General features: G+C 36.9%; 1 protein-coding gene across 5 annotated transcripts in view; it reads right to left on the reverse strand.

Annotated features, from left to right (window-relative positions):
* Positions 1 to 14,546, reverse strand: part of SLC4A4 (solute carrier family 4 member 4) — a 324,410-nt gene that overhangs the window by 137,084 nt on the left and 172,780 nt on the right. For all 5 annotated transcript variants that reach the window (XM_073237483.1, XM_073237479.1, XM_073237482.1 and 2 more), the window contains one exon: positions 3,854 to 3,930. In XM_073237483.1, coding sequence (XP_073093584.1) covers positions 3,854 to 3,930 — 77 coding nt within the window. The remainder of the gene's footprint in view (positions 1 to 3,853; positions 3,931 to 14,546) is intronic.

Here is a 14,546-nt window from a genome sequence, read left to right on the forward strand (position 1 = left end):
AAGAAAAAAGTGACATATATAAAATGTGCCAGTTAATTATTTAAAATGTAAGACCTGCCATTCCTTTTATTAAATGTTGAGTACAGAAATGCCTGCAATGCTCCTGGGATTCAATTCTTTCATAGGTAGAGGTAAGGGTATGATTTAGGAGCCCCACTTGCTGCTCTGTCCTGTGCCTACACATCCCAATGCTCCTCTCTGAACAATGAACACTAAGATGCTTGTCACTGTTCCTCAGAGATGCCTCTAGGGGAAATTTCATGAGTCACGTGTTACCGGGTGACACCCCTGACATCAGCCATAGCAACACCAGCAAGAGAACTGGCGGTGCAGCTGCAATCACCCACAAGCTCAGTCCCACTGCTCTTGGTGGCCTATATCCACTTATAGTATAGTAAATTGCCTTAATTTTGAATTAATATTAATTAATTTAATCTAATGAATCATACATGGAAAACATTTTAACTAGGAAATTCTTTCTTTCTTACAACACTTCTATGGTGCAGAAGAACTTCCTTTGTTGATAGGAAAAAGGTCCTAATGTCTATGGTCAAAACAGGAAGAAAACTGGCTCTTGGGTCTGTAGAGCTTTCAGTTGAATGCCATGTTGCTCTCCATTGTTTAATTACAGGACCAACACCAGATGATCCAGAATATGGGCGAATTCCTCCACCCTATCGCACAGCATGCCCAGGGAACACTTTAAAATGTAAATGAGAGCATACAATTCTTCCAGGGAAAACTCAGCGTCTCACTGCATTTAGAATAAAATTAGAAGGTCCCCCCAACCCTGTGTACTTCCCTGGCCTCACATACCACTGTGAGAAGTAACTGCATTATTGATAAACATGAAAAAATAAGTCAAGTCCTTTTAAAGTCATACACTTAGCATAGGACTTCCACCAGAGTTAAAGCTAAGAGGCAAAATGATGAGAAAGATTTTCTTATCCTCCCAGCTGATTCCATACTCACCTGAGAATTAGAACTAAACCACTGAATTTAATGAGCACCCACTGCACTTGCAAATTTTTTAAAGAGTAAAAGGAGATAGAAAAATAAATCAATCTAAGGTAACTGTGGAAGATAACCTGATAATGAAGAAAACAATCCTCCACAGCAACAAAACAGAAGAGATTATTTATGTAGATTTACAAATAGATGAGCTCCAGATGTATTTTTTTTTAAACCTACTTCTCCCCAGGTGCTTTTCTGCTTAATAAATATAACACCCAATCTGGAATATTGTTAAAGCATTAAATCACCTACATTTTGGCTTTGCTCTTCTGCTGTTAACTATTTTGAGCTATTTCTCAATAAGACAGCCGCAACTGAAATCCTAAGTACATAGGCTTGGCAGAGCCAGAGAGAAAAAGTGCATTGCACAGATTTGTTTCTTCTGTTTTCCCAAAACAGAATCTCATAGAAAATATGCCCTTAAATTTTGTCACCATGTAGCTGTCAAAAAGAGAAATTTTCCTCCTCTCCATAACTCTGCACATTAAACCTATTTCTCATGCTACTGGTAAGTTTTACGGCTCTAGGAAGTTGTGCGGCACCATTACAACTGTTCAAATTGTATCCAGGCAGAATAATCAGTCAATCAGAAACTTCAGTTCCTGTCGGATGGAAGTTTTTGGGGCCAACTTGGAAAAGCATACAGCACAAGTTTGACTTTATTGCCAAGATCATTTCCAGGACACTGGCTAATTAATTATAAAAGCTTTTTCAGAATAAACTTGAGCCTGGCAACCATTTCTTCCTACCCAAGCAGAGGGGGAAAATAATAAACAGGTTAAAAAAAAAAAGACCGGGTTTATTATTTTTTTTTGCCATAGCTTCATCTCCTTGCAAGACCATTTTCTTCTTCTCACCCGAAAATGCTCCAGGAGCTTTTGTATTTGAAGTTATGAAAATAAAAAGTATAGATACTAGAAATACTAGTTTGAATTCCTAATCTACCCTGGGCTGTAGAGGAGATCATGGGTCAATTACAAAGCTTCTCAAACTCTGGTGGGGAGCAAAAAATGGAGCTTTTTTTTCTTTGGGGGATGAAGAGCTCATTGAATTAACTATGGCTACTGTAATAGATACAGCATGGAAGGAAAGCTGTTCTTAAAATGATATACTCATCAACCTTCACTTCTGGCTTTAAAAGTAAAAGGAACAGAACTCCTAAACTGCATCTTCCAGGTTTCATCTTAACACGAACCTGGATTAATGTGAGATGTTAGTGACAGGCATTCAAGATTCTTATTTTTAAGAACTACACACACACAACTTTATAGCAAAACAAACACCCCAAAATCCTAATGTTCCACTGTATTTCTCCTAACACTAGAGTCAAATCTTACGCAAGGCACATCTTAAACCATCATACTTCTGCATATGCCCAGATGAAGACATCAAGAAGGTATGAAAGTTCTCTCAGCTAGCATATACCAGCTGCTTATTGGCAAATTCCTGGCAAGAGAAGACCTGTGCCTGATAAAGGAAGATCTCAAAAGTCTGTCAACCAGATATTCCTAACTCTGTCTTACCCAGTATCAAGATCCCTGGAAAACCACATAATCAGAATGTTGCTAGGTAAATACCAAATGGAACCAAAATGTGCCACATTGTTTCAAAGGCAATTCTCAGCAAGTCTTAGTGGACTGAGTTTTCCCTTTTCCACTCTTAATATATACCTACCAGTGTATCCAATATTCAGATAATACTCTCCCTAGTCATTTCAAGAAGTAGGCAAATACAAGGGAGGAGAGCTATCCATATTAGGATATGAAAAAAGAGCAGTTCTAGGAGTCAAAAGTTAATCTCAAAGTAAAAGAAGGGTAATTAGGCCTGACCAAAGCAGAGAGTCTTTCATTTGGGGAACACAGATAAATAAATATGAGAAGGATAGCACCAGATTTCAGAGAATCTTACAAGTCATATAGGGAATTCTAAACTTTACTTAATAGGAAGCCATTAAAACCTTTTTCGATCTGGGGGGGAAATATGGGGCTATATAAAAAGGGTATTGAACTTTTTCCCAGTTTTCTAGGCTTTCTAACAATTCAGTCTGAGGTGATGAAGACCCTTTTAGAGCGCTGCTGATGAACAGGAGAAGGAAGGAAGAATCTAAATGCCATTTCTGAAGGAAGCAAGATTTCCCCTTCCCTGTACTTTTCAGGATTCACCAAGGATTTCTTTACTCAGGTAGAATTTCCACCCGGTTAGTCTAAATAACCGGTTCTGTTTTTTAATGTACAGTGCAATATTATGCCTACTCGGCACTTTCTATTAGTTCCAAGCCCAGATACCCACCCTACTGGGAAAATGGCCAAATTTCTACCATATTCTTTTCAAAAGAAAGCAAATTGACATTCAAAACCAAACTGCTCTTCATTTCCAATAGGCTACTGACTCTATGTTCTAGTAGACAAGTACACAGCCAGCAAGACTGACTTTCATTACCTTTGCCTGATGTATTCCCCAAAAGTTAACAATTGCCAGCATTTCTTGGCCCTTTATAACTTACCAATGTACTTTTTCATAAATGATCACTTTCAGTCCTCACAATAACCCTGAGGTAGGGACGGCTATTACTATTCTAAAGCTGTGGTAGCCATAGCTCTGAGACTGAAACTGCCCAAGAGAACAGACCGTAAGGGCTGAAGTCAAGACTCTAATTCTTACCTTCTGAACTTAGGTTCCTTCCCACACTGCTTCCCCTTCCCTCAGAGAAAGTGCAGAAGCCCCCATTGACAATCACTGATTCATTTTAACCTAAGGAACCATCATTTCTAGTCTTTTCCCAGTATCTTCTAGATATATTTTGTCTTATATTACAAAGAAGCAAGAATCCTTGACTTACCTGGTCCTTTTCTGGCTTATCAGAAATGTCATTCAGGCTAGAAGAAGTCAGATTCCTGTGGGCCATGGCTGGGCTGCCTGGAAAACAAAAGTGAATCCTAATTAAAAACTTCTTTTCAAAACCACAAAGACTTTGGTTGTATACTTCATAAATGCAGGTAGATGAGGATGGGAATGGTGATGATGCTTTAGCTACATTAGGATTCTCTTGAAGGCTTTTCTGGAGTCCAGGCTGGAGCACAAACATGGTTAAACTGAAAGTACATAAAAATCCAAACACTATGTTTAAGTCTTAGTGCCTGGCTCTATTCAAGGTAAGTTAAACTTTGAAAGAAACATCTAAACAAGCATAAACACGAATTTACTCCTACGTTGGTTTGCTTTTTGCCACTGCCCTTTATATACATCCTACTCTACCTGGTGTCCTTTCCTTTTCCAGTCCCTTGTGGACATGAGCTCCTCCCTCACGTCAGCAGAGCTGCACCCATGATTCAGGCCTGGACCTCCTCTCCCCAGGCCACTTCAGTCCTTCCTAGGGCACTGATTGCTTTGATCAACCCAAAAAACCACCTGCATCTCCTTTTCTGGCTAACACTTTAATCCTGAATATTTTCCCTTAGCAGGCATCCAATCCAGAATTCCCATTCTTTGCCTCAAAGTAGTGCTACCATAGGCTCTCTTACTTCTTGATTTCCCTTAACATGCCAAACTTCTCATTCAAGTTAAGGGATGAGTTTCATCAGGAATATTTCATGGGAAGCATGCTTCCTGGCAATAAAGCTGCTGTAGATAAAATCCATTAGCAATCCAGCCAGTGACTTCAGACATTGTTGTATGACAACAGGGGGGAAGGACCCCAGCAAGGGTGCTAGACAATCATCAAGTGGACTATGTAAATCAACAGAATAATATTCTGTTCATTCTGCAGCTGGACCTGAAATATTCCTAGGCTTAGTAAGCAAAAGAGTAACTTTTTGAAGGCAGGGTGCTGAGTAATGCATTCATCATTAATCCTCAATGATCTGACTCAGGCTGGTCTTCACACCCAAAGGACAAGGGTTGAAAAACAAGCACCGAAGGTCCAACACAGCTTCACATGTGCTTCCAAACAATTCTTTAGATTACAGGGTTTAATTCCTTCAGATAGATACTTCAAAACACAATTTCACAAAAGGGATGTTAAGGGAAATCAGTAGTTAATTGTCTTTAACTACTAGATCAGAAAAATCATAATTTTCTTGAGCTAGCAAGATAGGACATTTTCCACTTCACTGCATTTCACTGAGTAAGCATGGCCTAGCTCTCTTAAACTTTTTACCTGATAGGATGCTTTATTGTAGAAAAATTTGAGCACAGGGCATTTTTCAAAGGAAAGTAACATCTGAAAAACTGCTTTATGAGCAAAATTAAAAGAACCTTTTTGAAGGCCACATTTTCCTCTCTGAACTACCTGCCAGGTTTCCAGTGCCCACTCAATACAAAAGACACCAGGTACAAACATGAATGCTCCCAAATAATGTTGGGCTTGAATCTAATAGGAAATGATCAGTAAGCATAATTTTGCACTTCACATTGAAAAACAAACCAGCTATTTGAACTAACTGGGTGAAAATTCTTCCTGAATAAGAAATCTGGACTACATATTCCTAAGGCAATGAAGCCTTAGCAAACCTAATCATAAATTAACAGTAGCTCATGTAAATATATAAGGTTTATTTCTTATTATCCAATCAATTGTATGTAAGTGACAGCATTGAAATAATTTGAAACCAATTTTTCATCAAGTAATTTAAATTTCCTGGGTAATATCCCAAATTCACTGATTTACTTAGGGAACTCTAAATACTGCAAAGGTGCACTTCAACCCCTATCCTTACTGCTGCAAAATCTGAAATAGGTAGATGCCAAATGAATACGGTTCTGTTATAATGGTAATCTTGATGATGTCACAACTTTTCCAAGAAGACTCATATCCTATCTCATCATTTCTCTCCTTTTTGAAAGATGTTATAGCATGGCTATCTATATTTGTACTATATGAGAGAGCAGAGAAAGGCACAGGTCCAAGCAATACGTAGGACCAGATGGGGAAGACTAGACAAATGTTAAGAAACAACCAAACCTATTGTCTCTCCTAACCTTATCTGATTCTCATTAATAAAAGTAATATTAACAGTTTCACTGATGTTTAACTTTGTAATATACTTGAAGAATTCAGAAGTGAACACTTCCAGGTAAACCCTAAGCATGATGATGAACAATCTGCAATCTTTTCTCACCTCCCTTCCTAGCAAACTTCCTACCACTACAGCCTAACACCTAGAACCAGAGACAAATGCTTCCTAATGCACTTGTTTCCGAAGTGTGGTCTCAGACCACCAGTATCAGTATCATCTGATCACCTGTTAGAAAAGCAGATTCTTGGGACTCAGCTCAGACCAACTATAGAAGTTCCCCCTTATACATGGTTTCATTTTCCACAGTTTCCATCATCCACAGTCAACTAAGGTCTGGAAGCAGACAATCCTCCTTCTAATGCATTTACTGTCAGGAGGTCAATAGGAGCCCAATGCTACGTCACAACATCTGCATCATTCGCCTCATGTCGTCTCCTCATGCAGGCATTGTGCCATCTTACATCATCACAAGAAGGGTAAATACAACACAGTAAGATATTCTAAGAGACACCGCATTCACTTACGACTTTTATAACAGTGTATTGTTATAACTGTTCTATTTTTAATTATGGTTAATCCTTTAATGTGCCTAATTTATAAATTAAACTTTATCATGAATTATGTATTTACAGTATAACCATTGTATATATAAAGTTTAGTCCTATCTGTGGTTTTAGGCATCCACTGGGGGTCTTGGAACTTATTCCCATGGATTAGGGGGAGTACCATATATCAAAACTCTGGGTATGATGCCCATCAATGCCACTTTTAACAAACCTTCCAAGTGATTCTGAAGCATGCTTAAGTTTGAGAACCATTGCTCTAATTAGACCAGCTACCTGTTCCAAATGTGATGAGTTTATTTGATTTTACATTGATACAAAACCAAAGATTTCAGTAGAACACAGAGACCAGTATATTCAAAGGTCATGAAAAAGTATAAACCAGTATCTGAACCAGAGGGTGTGTCCCAGTCTGACTGAATTGAAAGAAACATAGATAAATTGAAGCGTCCAGAAGGGTAGTTCTGAAAACCTTGCTCTCCTCCAAGCCACTGCTCCAAATTATCATATCTTAAGAACCCTCACAACATCAACACACAAAAAAGTATCTTACTCAGTTTTTCCTCTAAATCTTCACCTATACAATCAAATAAATTTAAAAATACTCTCTTTCGGAAACTCACTGTTTAATCAGAAACATATCACCCAAATCAAAGAAGACAAGAACAAGAGCCAAAGGAGATTACAAACCAGATTTTACTGGAATCAGAAATTCATGTGTGGCATTTTAGCAAACCTGGGAAGCTGTTATACAACTAGTCCCTAACAACGTTCTATTGTAGGTATTTTGCACCTGACATTCAATGAGACACATTGTCAGAATAAATCAGTACTTTCCACTTAAGAGTTTTGTCTATAATGTAAACTTATACTGAATCCTGAGTGAATGGGGTTAGTAGAGGAAAATGTCACCTTGTACCAAAACAGTGAAATGCAAGGGGGCCCCAGAGTATGCTACGTCTTGTGCAGATGATGATTCATTTACTGGAAAGCTGTCACCAGGAGGCCCTTCCCATCTAAAATCTAGGGCATACAAACATCACATAACTGCTCTTGGTTCAACGAAACTTTTTTTAAATTCGACTTTTACAAGAGGAGAACAGGAAGAGTCAGCCTCGGGTGCATAATCATAACTAATTACCATATCAATGTTTTCTGGCTGTAAGAAAAAGAAACTTTGTAGAATCACATTTTCAAGCAGTTTCACACAATCAAAAACAATTTCATTTTCAAAGTACCCAGTTGGCAGGTACACACTGTTTTCTGCACTAAGTTTGAAAATTAATTGCATTCTGTACCAAGTTTGAAAATCACTGTTATTCTTTAGTATACATGTAGATATTCATAAAGGCCTTTGGAATTAAACCTATTAGATATAATAAAAAGGGGTGAGCAGAATGGACAGCATAGGGAGAAGATGGTATTTAAATGTGTACATATTGGATTAAAAGTAAACATGCATGTAATACAATGATACATAGACTCCCCTCACTCAACCTCTTATTTTAATACTGAACCAATACAGAACCTAGTAGCCAGCAAAAACAAAGACCTCCTGGCCTGGAAGCTAAGCTGAGTTTTTTAAACTTAATAATAATTAAATATAAGTTTTAGCATGAAAAATAACTAAGTTAACTTACATGCAATAGACATTTAAATGAATCTGGCCATTACTGTCATAATTCAGAGGTAAGGGTCTGAATTGCCCTGCTAAAAACCACAGAACTAATAATAAATGTAATTTCAGAATAATAAAGGCTATGTGTTCTGTATCCCACTGATTCACTGATATTCTTTTCCCCCCTTTGTTGACATAACAAATATATTAGAAAGTGTCTATATCTAAAATTAAGAATCCATTAATCCTTCTGAGTACTAGATAATTTAATTTGCATTATTTTACTTAAGCCTCATCAAGTAAATGAGGTTAGTATCATTATTACCACTTTACACATAAACTAAATGAACTTTAAGGAGTTTAAGTTCATTGTGACACAGCAAGTGGTAAAGCTATAATTTAAATCTGGATCTCTTAATACTAATCCCACTGCTCCTGAGGGTAAAAAAAGTCTCTCTAGGCTATTTACATATCAAACACATAAAACTTCATTATTTCTAATAAAGAGAAAATTTAATGTACAAACACTATATTCTATTTCCATGCCAATTATGTATAATACAATATCACTAAGGATGTTTAAGGCAGAAATGTTCTGGGTCTCTAATTTAGCTGTTCCCAAAAATGAAGTGTGCATTTCTTTATTTTTTCATTTTCATAAATACATAAAAGCAAAGGGAGAAAAACGTTGAACTCAGTGACTCTTTTCCCCTGTGATTAAATAGTAGCCCTAAACCACAGCTCTGTGACAAAGAAGAAAGAATGCTAAAAACAAGAGCAATGCAATTATAAAAAGTAATAATGCCACATGATCCTGAATTCCCTAATTCATAGTCATAGCCAAGTGTTTGTAAAATTCCACAAAATACACACAGCCAATTTCTCCATTATTTCTATATGGGTTTTCCACATTTTAAGTCATTCCAACTCCAATTTCAACCACTAAAAACAGAAACATAATGGAACAAGTAGAATAAATCAGTTGGGATACTCTCAGTGGGTTTGAGAAAGCCTAGAAGGACTGGCTGAAAAGATAATCCTGGATTATGTCAGATTCCTAGCCTTCCATGGCAACAGAATATCAAGAGCTGTCCCCACTAAAAATAATAAAATATGCCTGTCATTAAAACCTCAACCCATTTTCATTCCCCACCTCCAAATAAAACACAGGGATACTTAAAATATAAATATTGGCCTAAGTAAAGGTAAAAATATCATCAGGAGGAGCTCTTTGAAGGAATTCCATAACTAAGAGAAAATCAGTTTGTATATTTTGCTTGGTTCATTTTTTATTTATTTATTTTTTGTATGTTCGTTTGAGAATTTCTGTTGTTTGCTCATGATTTAATATAACGTAAACTCCAAGAGCCCACAGTGAAGACCCCTGGATTGTCTCATTCACAGTCATGGCCTCAGAGCCTGGCACTAGTGGTGCTTAATACTTGTGAATGAATGAATAATAGCAACTGGGTATCATTTTACCTCCACTTGGAGTCACTACTATAAACACTACTCTTCAAAGTCCACTCCCTAAGGAGGGAGATGCTGTGGGCACACTCCAAGAGCCGTCGGACTCGGAAAGCCTCACAGTCAATCAGGAAAAAGGTTGTAGGCAGCCCAGAACTAACAGAACAGAAGGACACTGCCAGACTGGCTAACAGCCTGTTAGTCAGCAGTGGAAACAGAAAAAAGGGAAGTGATAAAGGGGAGGAAGAGAAACCCCCTGTGAAGGAAGAATCGAGAGATGAAAAATGAGAGAGGCGTCAGGACCTCAGAGAAAGGAAAGGAGAGCCCTGGGTAGAGACAAAGAATGGATTGACTTGGAGAGTGAAGTAAATCTGGAGGGAGGCAGAAGACATCCAAATATCCAGAAAACATCAAAGTATATAAGCAAAGGTCTAGCCAAAAGCTGACGGCATCCCTACCGTATGGACAAAAGTACTAGGAAACAGATCCTTACAGAGAGGACTGGAAGTGTGCAGAGGCCAAACCACAGCCAGCAGACACCTATGCCAAGGAGTCCTCACAAATATTATCTTTTAAACACCATTCTCTACCCTTTTGAGACCTCTGTTGTCCACATGCCACTTGATAATCTATCCAACCTCAACCCCACTGACCCTCCTCTGTTTTGAATTTTCTGACTACTCTGTGGGCTTTTTCCGAGATTCAATGTTAGGTTTTAGACATCTCAATGTCCACCAACACACAAGCTTCATCTCTGCTAATTCTTTCTAAATTTCAACTAGCAAAAGCAAAATGCTCTAATCATAGTGACTTCCACTCTAATAATATTGCACTGGATATTTCATTTTTATTATGATTTAAAACAGGTAGTTCAGTATTTTTTTAAAAGCATCTCATTCTCTTTCTCTCTTTGCATGCATACACACACACACACACACACACACACACACACACACACACACACACACTCCAAGACATTTAAAAAATCTCCATTCAGCTGAGGAAATGCTGAAAAACAAGCAAGGACTGGAAAACGTACTAAATAGGAAAGTCTCCATAAAGTTCTTCAAGGAATCTGTGATCCCTGTAATTAAGTACAGTGTTTGTGATTCTATAATAGCTCTTTCTCTGTGTATCCGAAGCACAGGCACACACAATATAAAACTACAAACAAAAACTTATCTCATCCAAAGAATATAGGTAGAAGCATATAAAATAATTTGTGGCCTTATCTCATAAAAATAGAAAATAAAAGAATACCCTCAACAAACCTATGCTAGCTGGTAAAAGGGTAAGTGGGAAAGACCCAATGGCAGATTCTGACAGAAGTAAATGAAACAGACACTGATCCAGAGTGATTTTACTAAATTCCCTTAAGCCAAAGTAAGCAAGAATTTCAATAGGTTTTCACAGTCACATCTTTCCAAGCCACAACTTTCCAAGTATCTGATTTCCTAAGTTGGGCCTACTCTCTTGTAAACACATAGACATGAGATCCAATATACAGTAGAACTTTGCTTATTTAGATAAACAGAGGAAGTCTCTGAATTGACGAAGTATCTAAACTGAAAATAATTTAAGAAGGCTACCAGTTCAACGTAGTACATGACTTAGCAGATGAGTTTATCAACTCTTCCTCCGTAAGCACTTTTAAAATGATAGATCAAAAAAAAATACTTTTGAAAAAGTATGAAGCCACATTAATTAAAGGAACTAGTAGAAGACCAAGAGAGACAAGATACTTCAAAAACTTTCTGGAAGATGAGCAGAGGGGCTATGAGAACCTGATACTATTTACACCATGTAGAAATTACAGTGTAAAATATGTGCAGAGAGGCATGTATTCAAAAAAGAGATCTTCCCTGAAAAACTCTGAAGAAGCTTCATGCTGAAAGATGCCAAGTATAATGGAGGCCCAAAAAGATACAGGCTGAAAGAGCTCAGTTCCTGGGAAGTCTATGCACAGAAAGCTTAATTCCAGCCCAGTGGGCAGAACACGGATCAGCCAAGGCATTTACACCACAGGGCTCTTGGCTTAAGAAGTATTCAGAAAAGACCAGGGCAATTACCGCAGGTGTTTGTAGATCAGAACAAAGTCTTCGGAACTCTAGAATCTAGAGGGCACCTCAGGATAACCTTTCCTATTCACTCTAAAACAAATCCTCTTTCTTAAACACAAAAGCACAATTGAGGATCATTAGACATTTAAAAGAGGAAGCTCAAAACTAAAACATCCACCAAAAAAAAAATCAGAAGAAGAAGTATAATTTAGAAACTTAAAACAAAAATTCTATTTGCAGAGAAGTTTGAGAAGATACTGTATCTATAAAATATGGAAAGGATGTTATGAAAAATAGGACAAGGAAATGTTTTAGAGTTATAATTACCTTTAAAGAATATACATGATTGCAAAGAAAATAAAACAATATAGGGGTTAGAAACAAAAAAAAAAATCTTCCAAAAAGTAAGGGGAAAGGGGACAAAAAGATAGAAAATTTGAGGAAAGTGCAGAGGATCAATCCAGGAAGGCCAACATCTATCAGAGGTCCTACTATTCCAGAAAAAGGAAAATGGAGGAAAGAACACTATTAAAGGGAATATTCCAGAGCTAAAGGACACATTTTTTTCAAATCACAAGGGTCCCTACAGAAAAATAAACAAAGTAAACCACACACACACACAAATTCAGCCATGTATATAGATGAATCATTGTGAAACTTTATCACACCAAGAATGAAGAGAATAGCCTACAATTTTCTATCTCAAGAGGAAAAGAAATAAGAATTAGACTTTGAATTCTCTTAAGCAATATAGAATAGGTAGAAGAAAATGGAAACATGCTTTGGAAGTTCTGGAAGAAAAATTATTTTCAACTTAGAATTCTGTACTCACCCAAATTATCAATCAAGAATGAAAAAATAATAAAGAAACTTTCAGGTCAGGAAAAACTCCTAAAAAATTGTCAACTTTTATATGTCCCTTTATACAACATTTACTTGAAATGCTATTTAGCAAAAACAAGGAATAAAATAAGAAAAAAGAATACATGGTCTCCAACTCAGGAGAGCAATGACAGTAAATGCGAGAAGAGAGCTGTGCGGCAGGTCTGAGGTGATGGTGCCTGTGGAGCAGGGGGAGCAGGGGCAGGAAACAGCAAGGAGGATGCATTGGCAAGGAGGTCTATAGAACTCATCAGTATTCTTGAGATACTGAAAGAGCTTGGGAATATGATAGCAATAGGTAATCCCCCCAAAAAATGTAATTTTAAATTCTAGGTCAGAAAAACACACCAAGACTGTACAAGAGAATGTAATTATAATCTGTTACATAGCTTTACAGCAAACTATATTCATATATTCATAACAGTGTAAATATTGTTTATGTATTTCCTACCATAGAATCAGCTGATAGAGAATACACAGAATGTGTTTATAGATAGATTCTATCTATCTATAAAGGAAATCTGACCAATACTGACAATAACTGGAAGTCTGGACATAATAGTAGCAAGGAGAGAGAGGAGCAGGAAGGGAAGAGAAGTTAATATCCTTTTCTTACCAGGTAGAAGTCAAACATCCCATTACACTTGATACAAAAAGAAATAAAAGCATAAGTTCATTCCTTAAAATTACAAATGTAATTAATAACAGGACTAAAAATAATGATAATACTAATAATATTTGGAGGAAGAACAAATGTTCAGAATAGATCAAATCTTTTCTAGTAAACAAAAAACTTAGAGAAAATATTTAAGATTGACAAATCAATAATAGTAAGATAAGCTTTGTATACAGAGATATGAAAATAATCATGAAAAAAACTAAAAAAAAATTAGAAGCAATTTAAACAGTTAAAGTGGTTGGTAGAAGAGCAGACCTCAGAACAAAGAAAATGAAGCAAAGGAGTTGGTTTTTCATTAAAGTCCTTCTGTGCTATTTAATTTCAAAACCATTTGTACATTATACTTTAATAAAAATATAATGCTTACATCTATTTAGCGAATGATAAATGTTAATTAAATCTACTTTTTTATTTCTAAGTACCTGAGATTAAGTTGAAACATTATTGAATATGCAGACATTGGGAGAAATAAATCAAAATTTAATATAAAGTTGGAGATCAAAATTTTAAGAGTATAAAATTAACTCTAAGTATATTTAACATGCTCCATGAAATAACATTTACACTATTTTTTAAATTATGGCAAAAGAAAGTTTTCCTGAAGGTGCTGCCTGAATTATTTAAGATTCTTATCTATAACTCTAGTCACCAAACATCTTATACCTAAAAAGTATATGCAGGAAAAAAAAAGTTTGTTCAGAAAAGCAGGCTACTTAGTACAGTCCTACATCTGCAGCAGATAAATAGAGACGGCTGTCAAGATCAGTGTTGGTTTAGATAGAGATATTGGTATAGGCATAGGCATAGACATAGATGGAGAAAACCTTAAAAGTAATAGACATGTTCTCTAGTCTTCCAGCTATAAATGCTCCTAACTGCTCTTGAGTTATATCTACAAAACATAACCTGAAAGAAAGCAATTCAAATGGGCTTCTTTCTGTATTAAGTCTTCATGGCCTTACTGATGCAAATTCAATTAGCCGAGACACACTGGACAAGTGGCGACCACAGGCGACCCACCACTCAGAGAGCGCAGCCAGGAAAGCAGGGCACGAACGCCTCTGGACCTACTAAGCCTCTATCAGGCCGGTGGCCTGAAGCCTCTCCACACTGAAGCACCACAAGTCTGAGCAAGAGCAAAGGCAGGGTACAGTACCTTCCCTGTTGCATGCTTGCTCACACACCCATTGTCTCCCCTCGGAGAGGTTTATTAGACAAGTCAGCCAAATCTAGCTTCCAAACGGCATG

The sequence above is a fragment of the Manis javanica genome, chromosome 5 (assembly GCF_040802235.1).
Source record: "Manis javanica isolate MJ-LG chromosome 5, MJ_LKY, whole genome shotgun sequence".
Taxonomy (NCBI): Eukaryota; Metazoa; Chordata; class Mammalia; order Pholidota; family Manidae; genus Manis; species Manis javanica.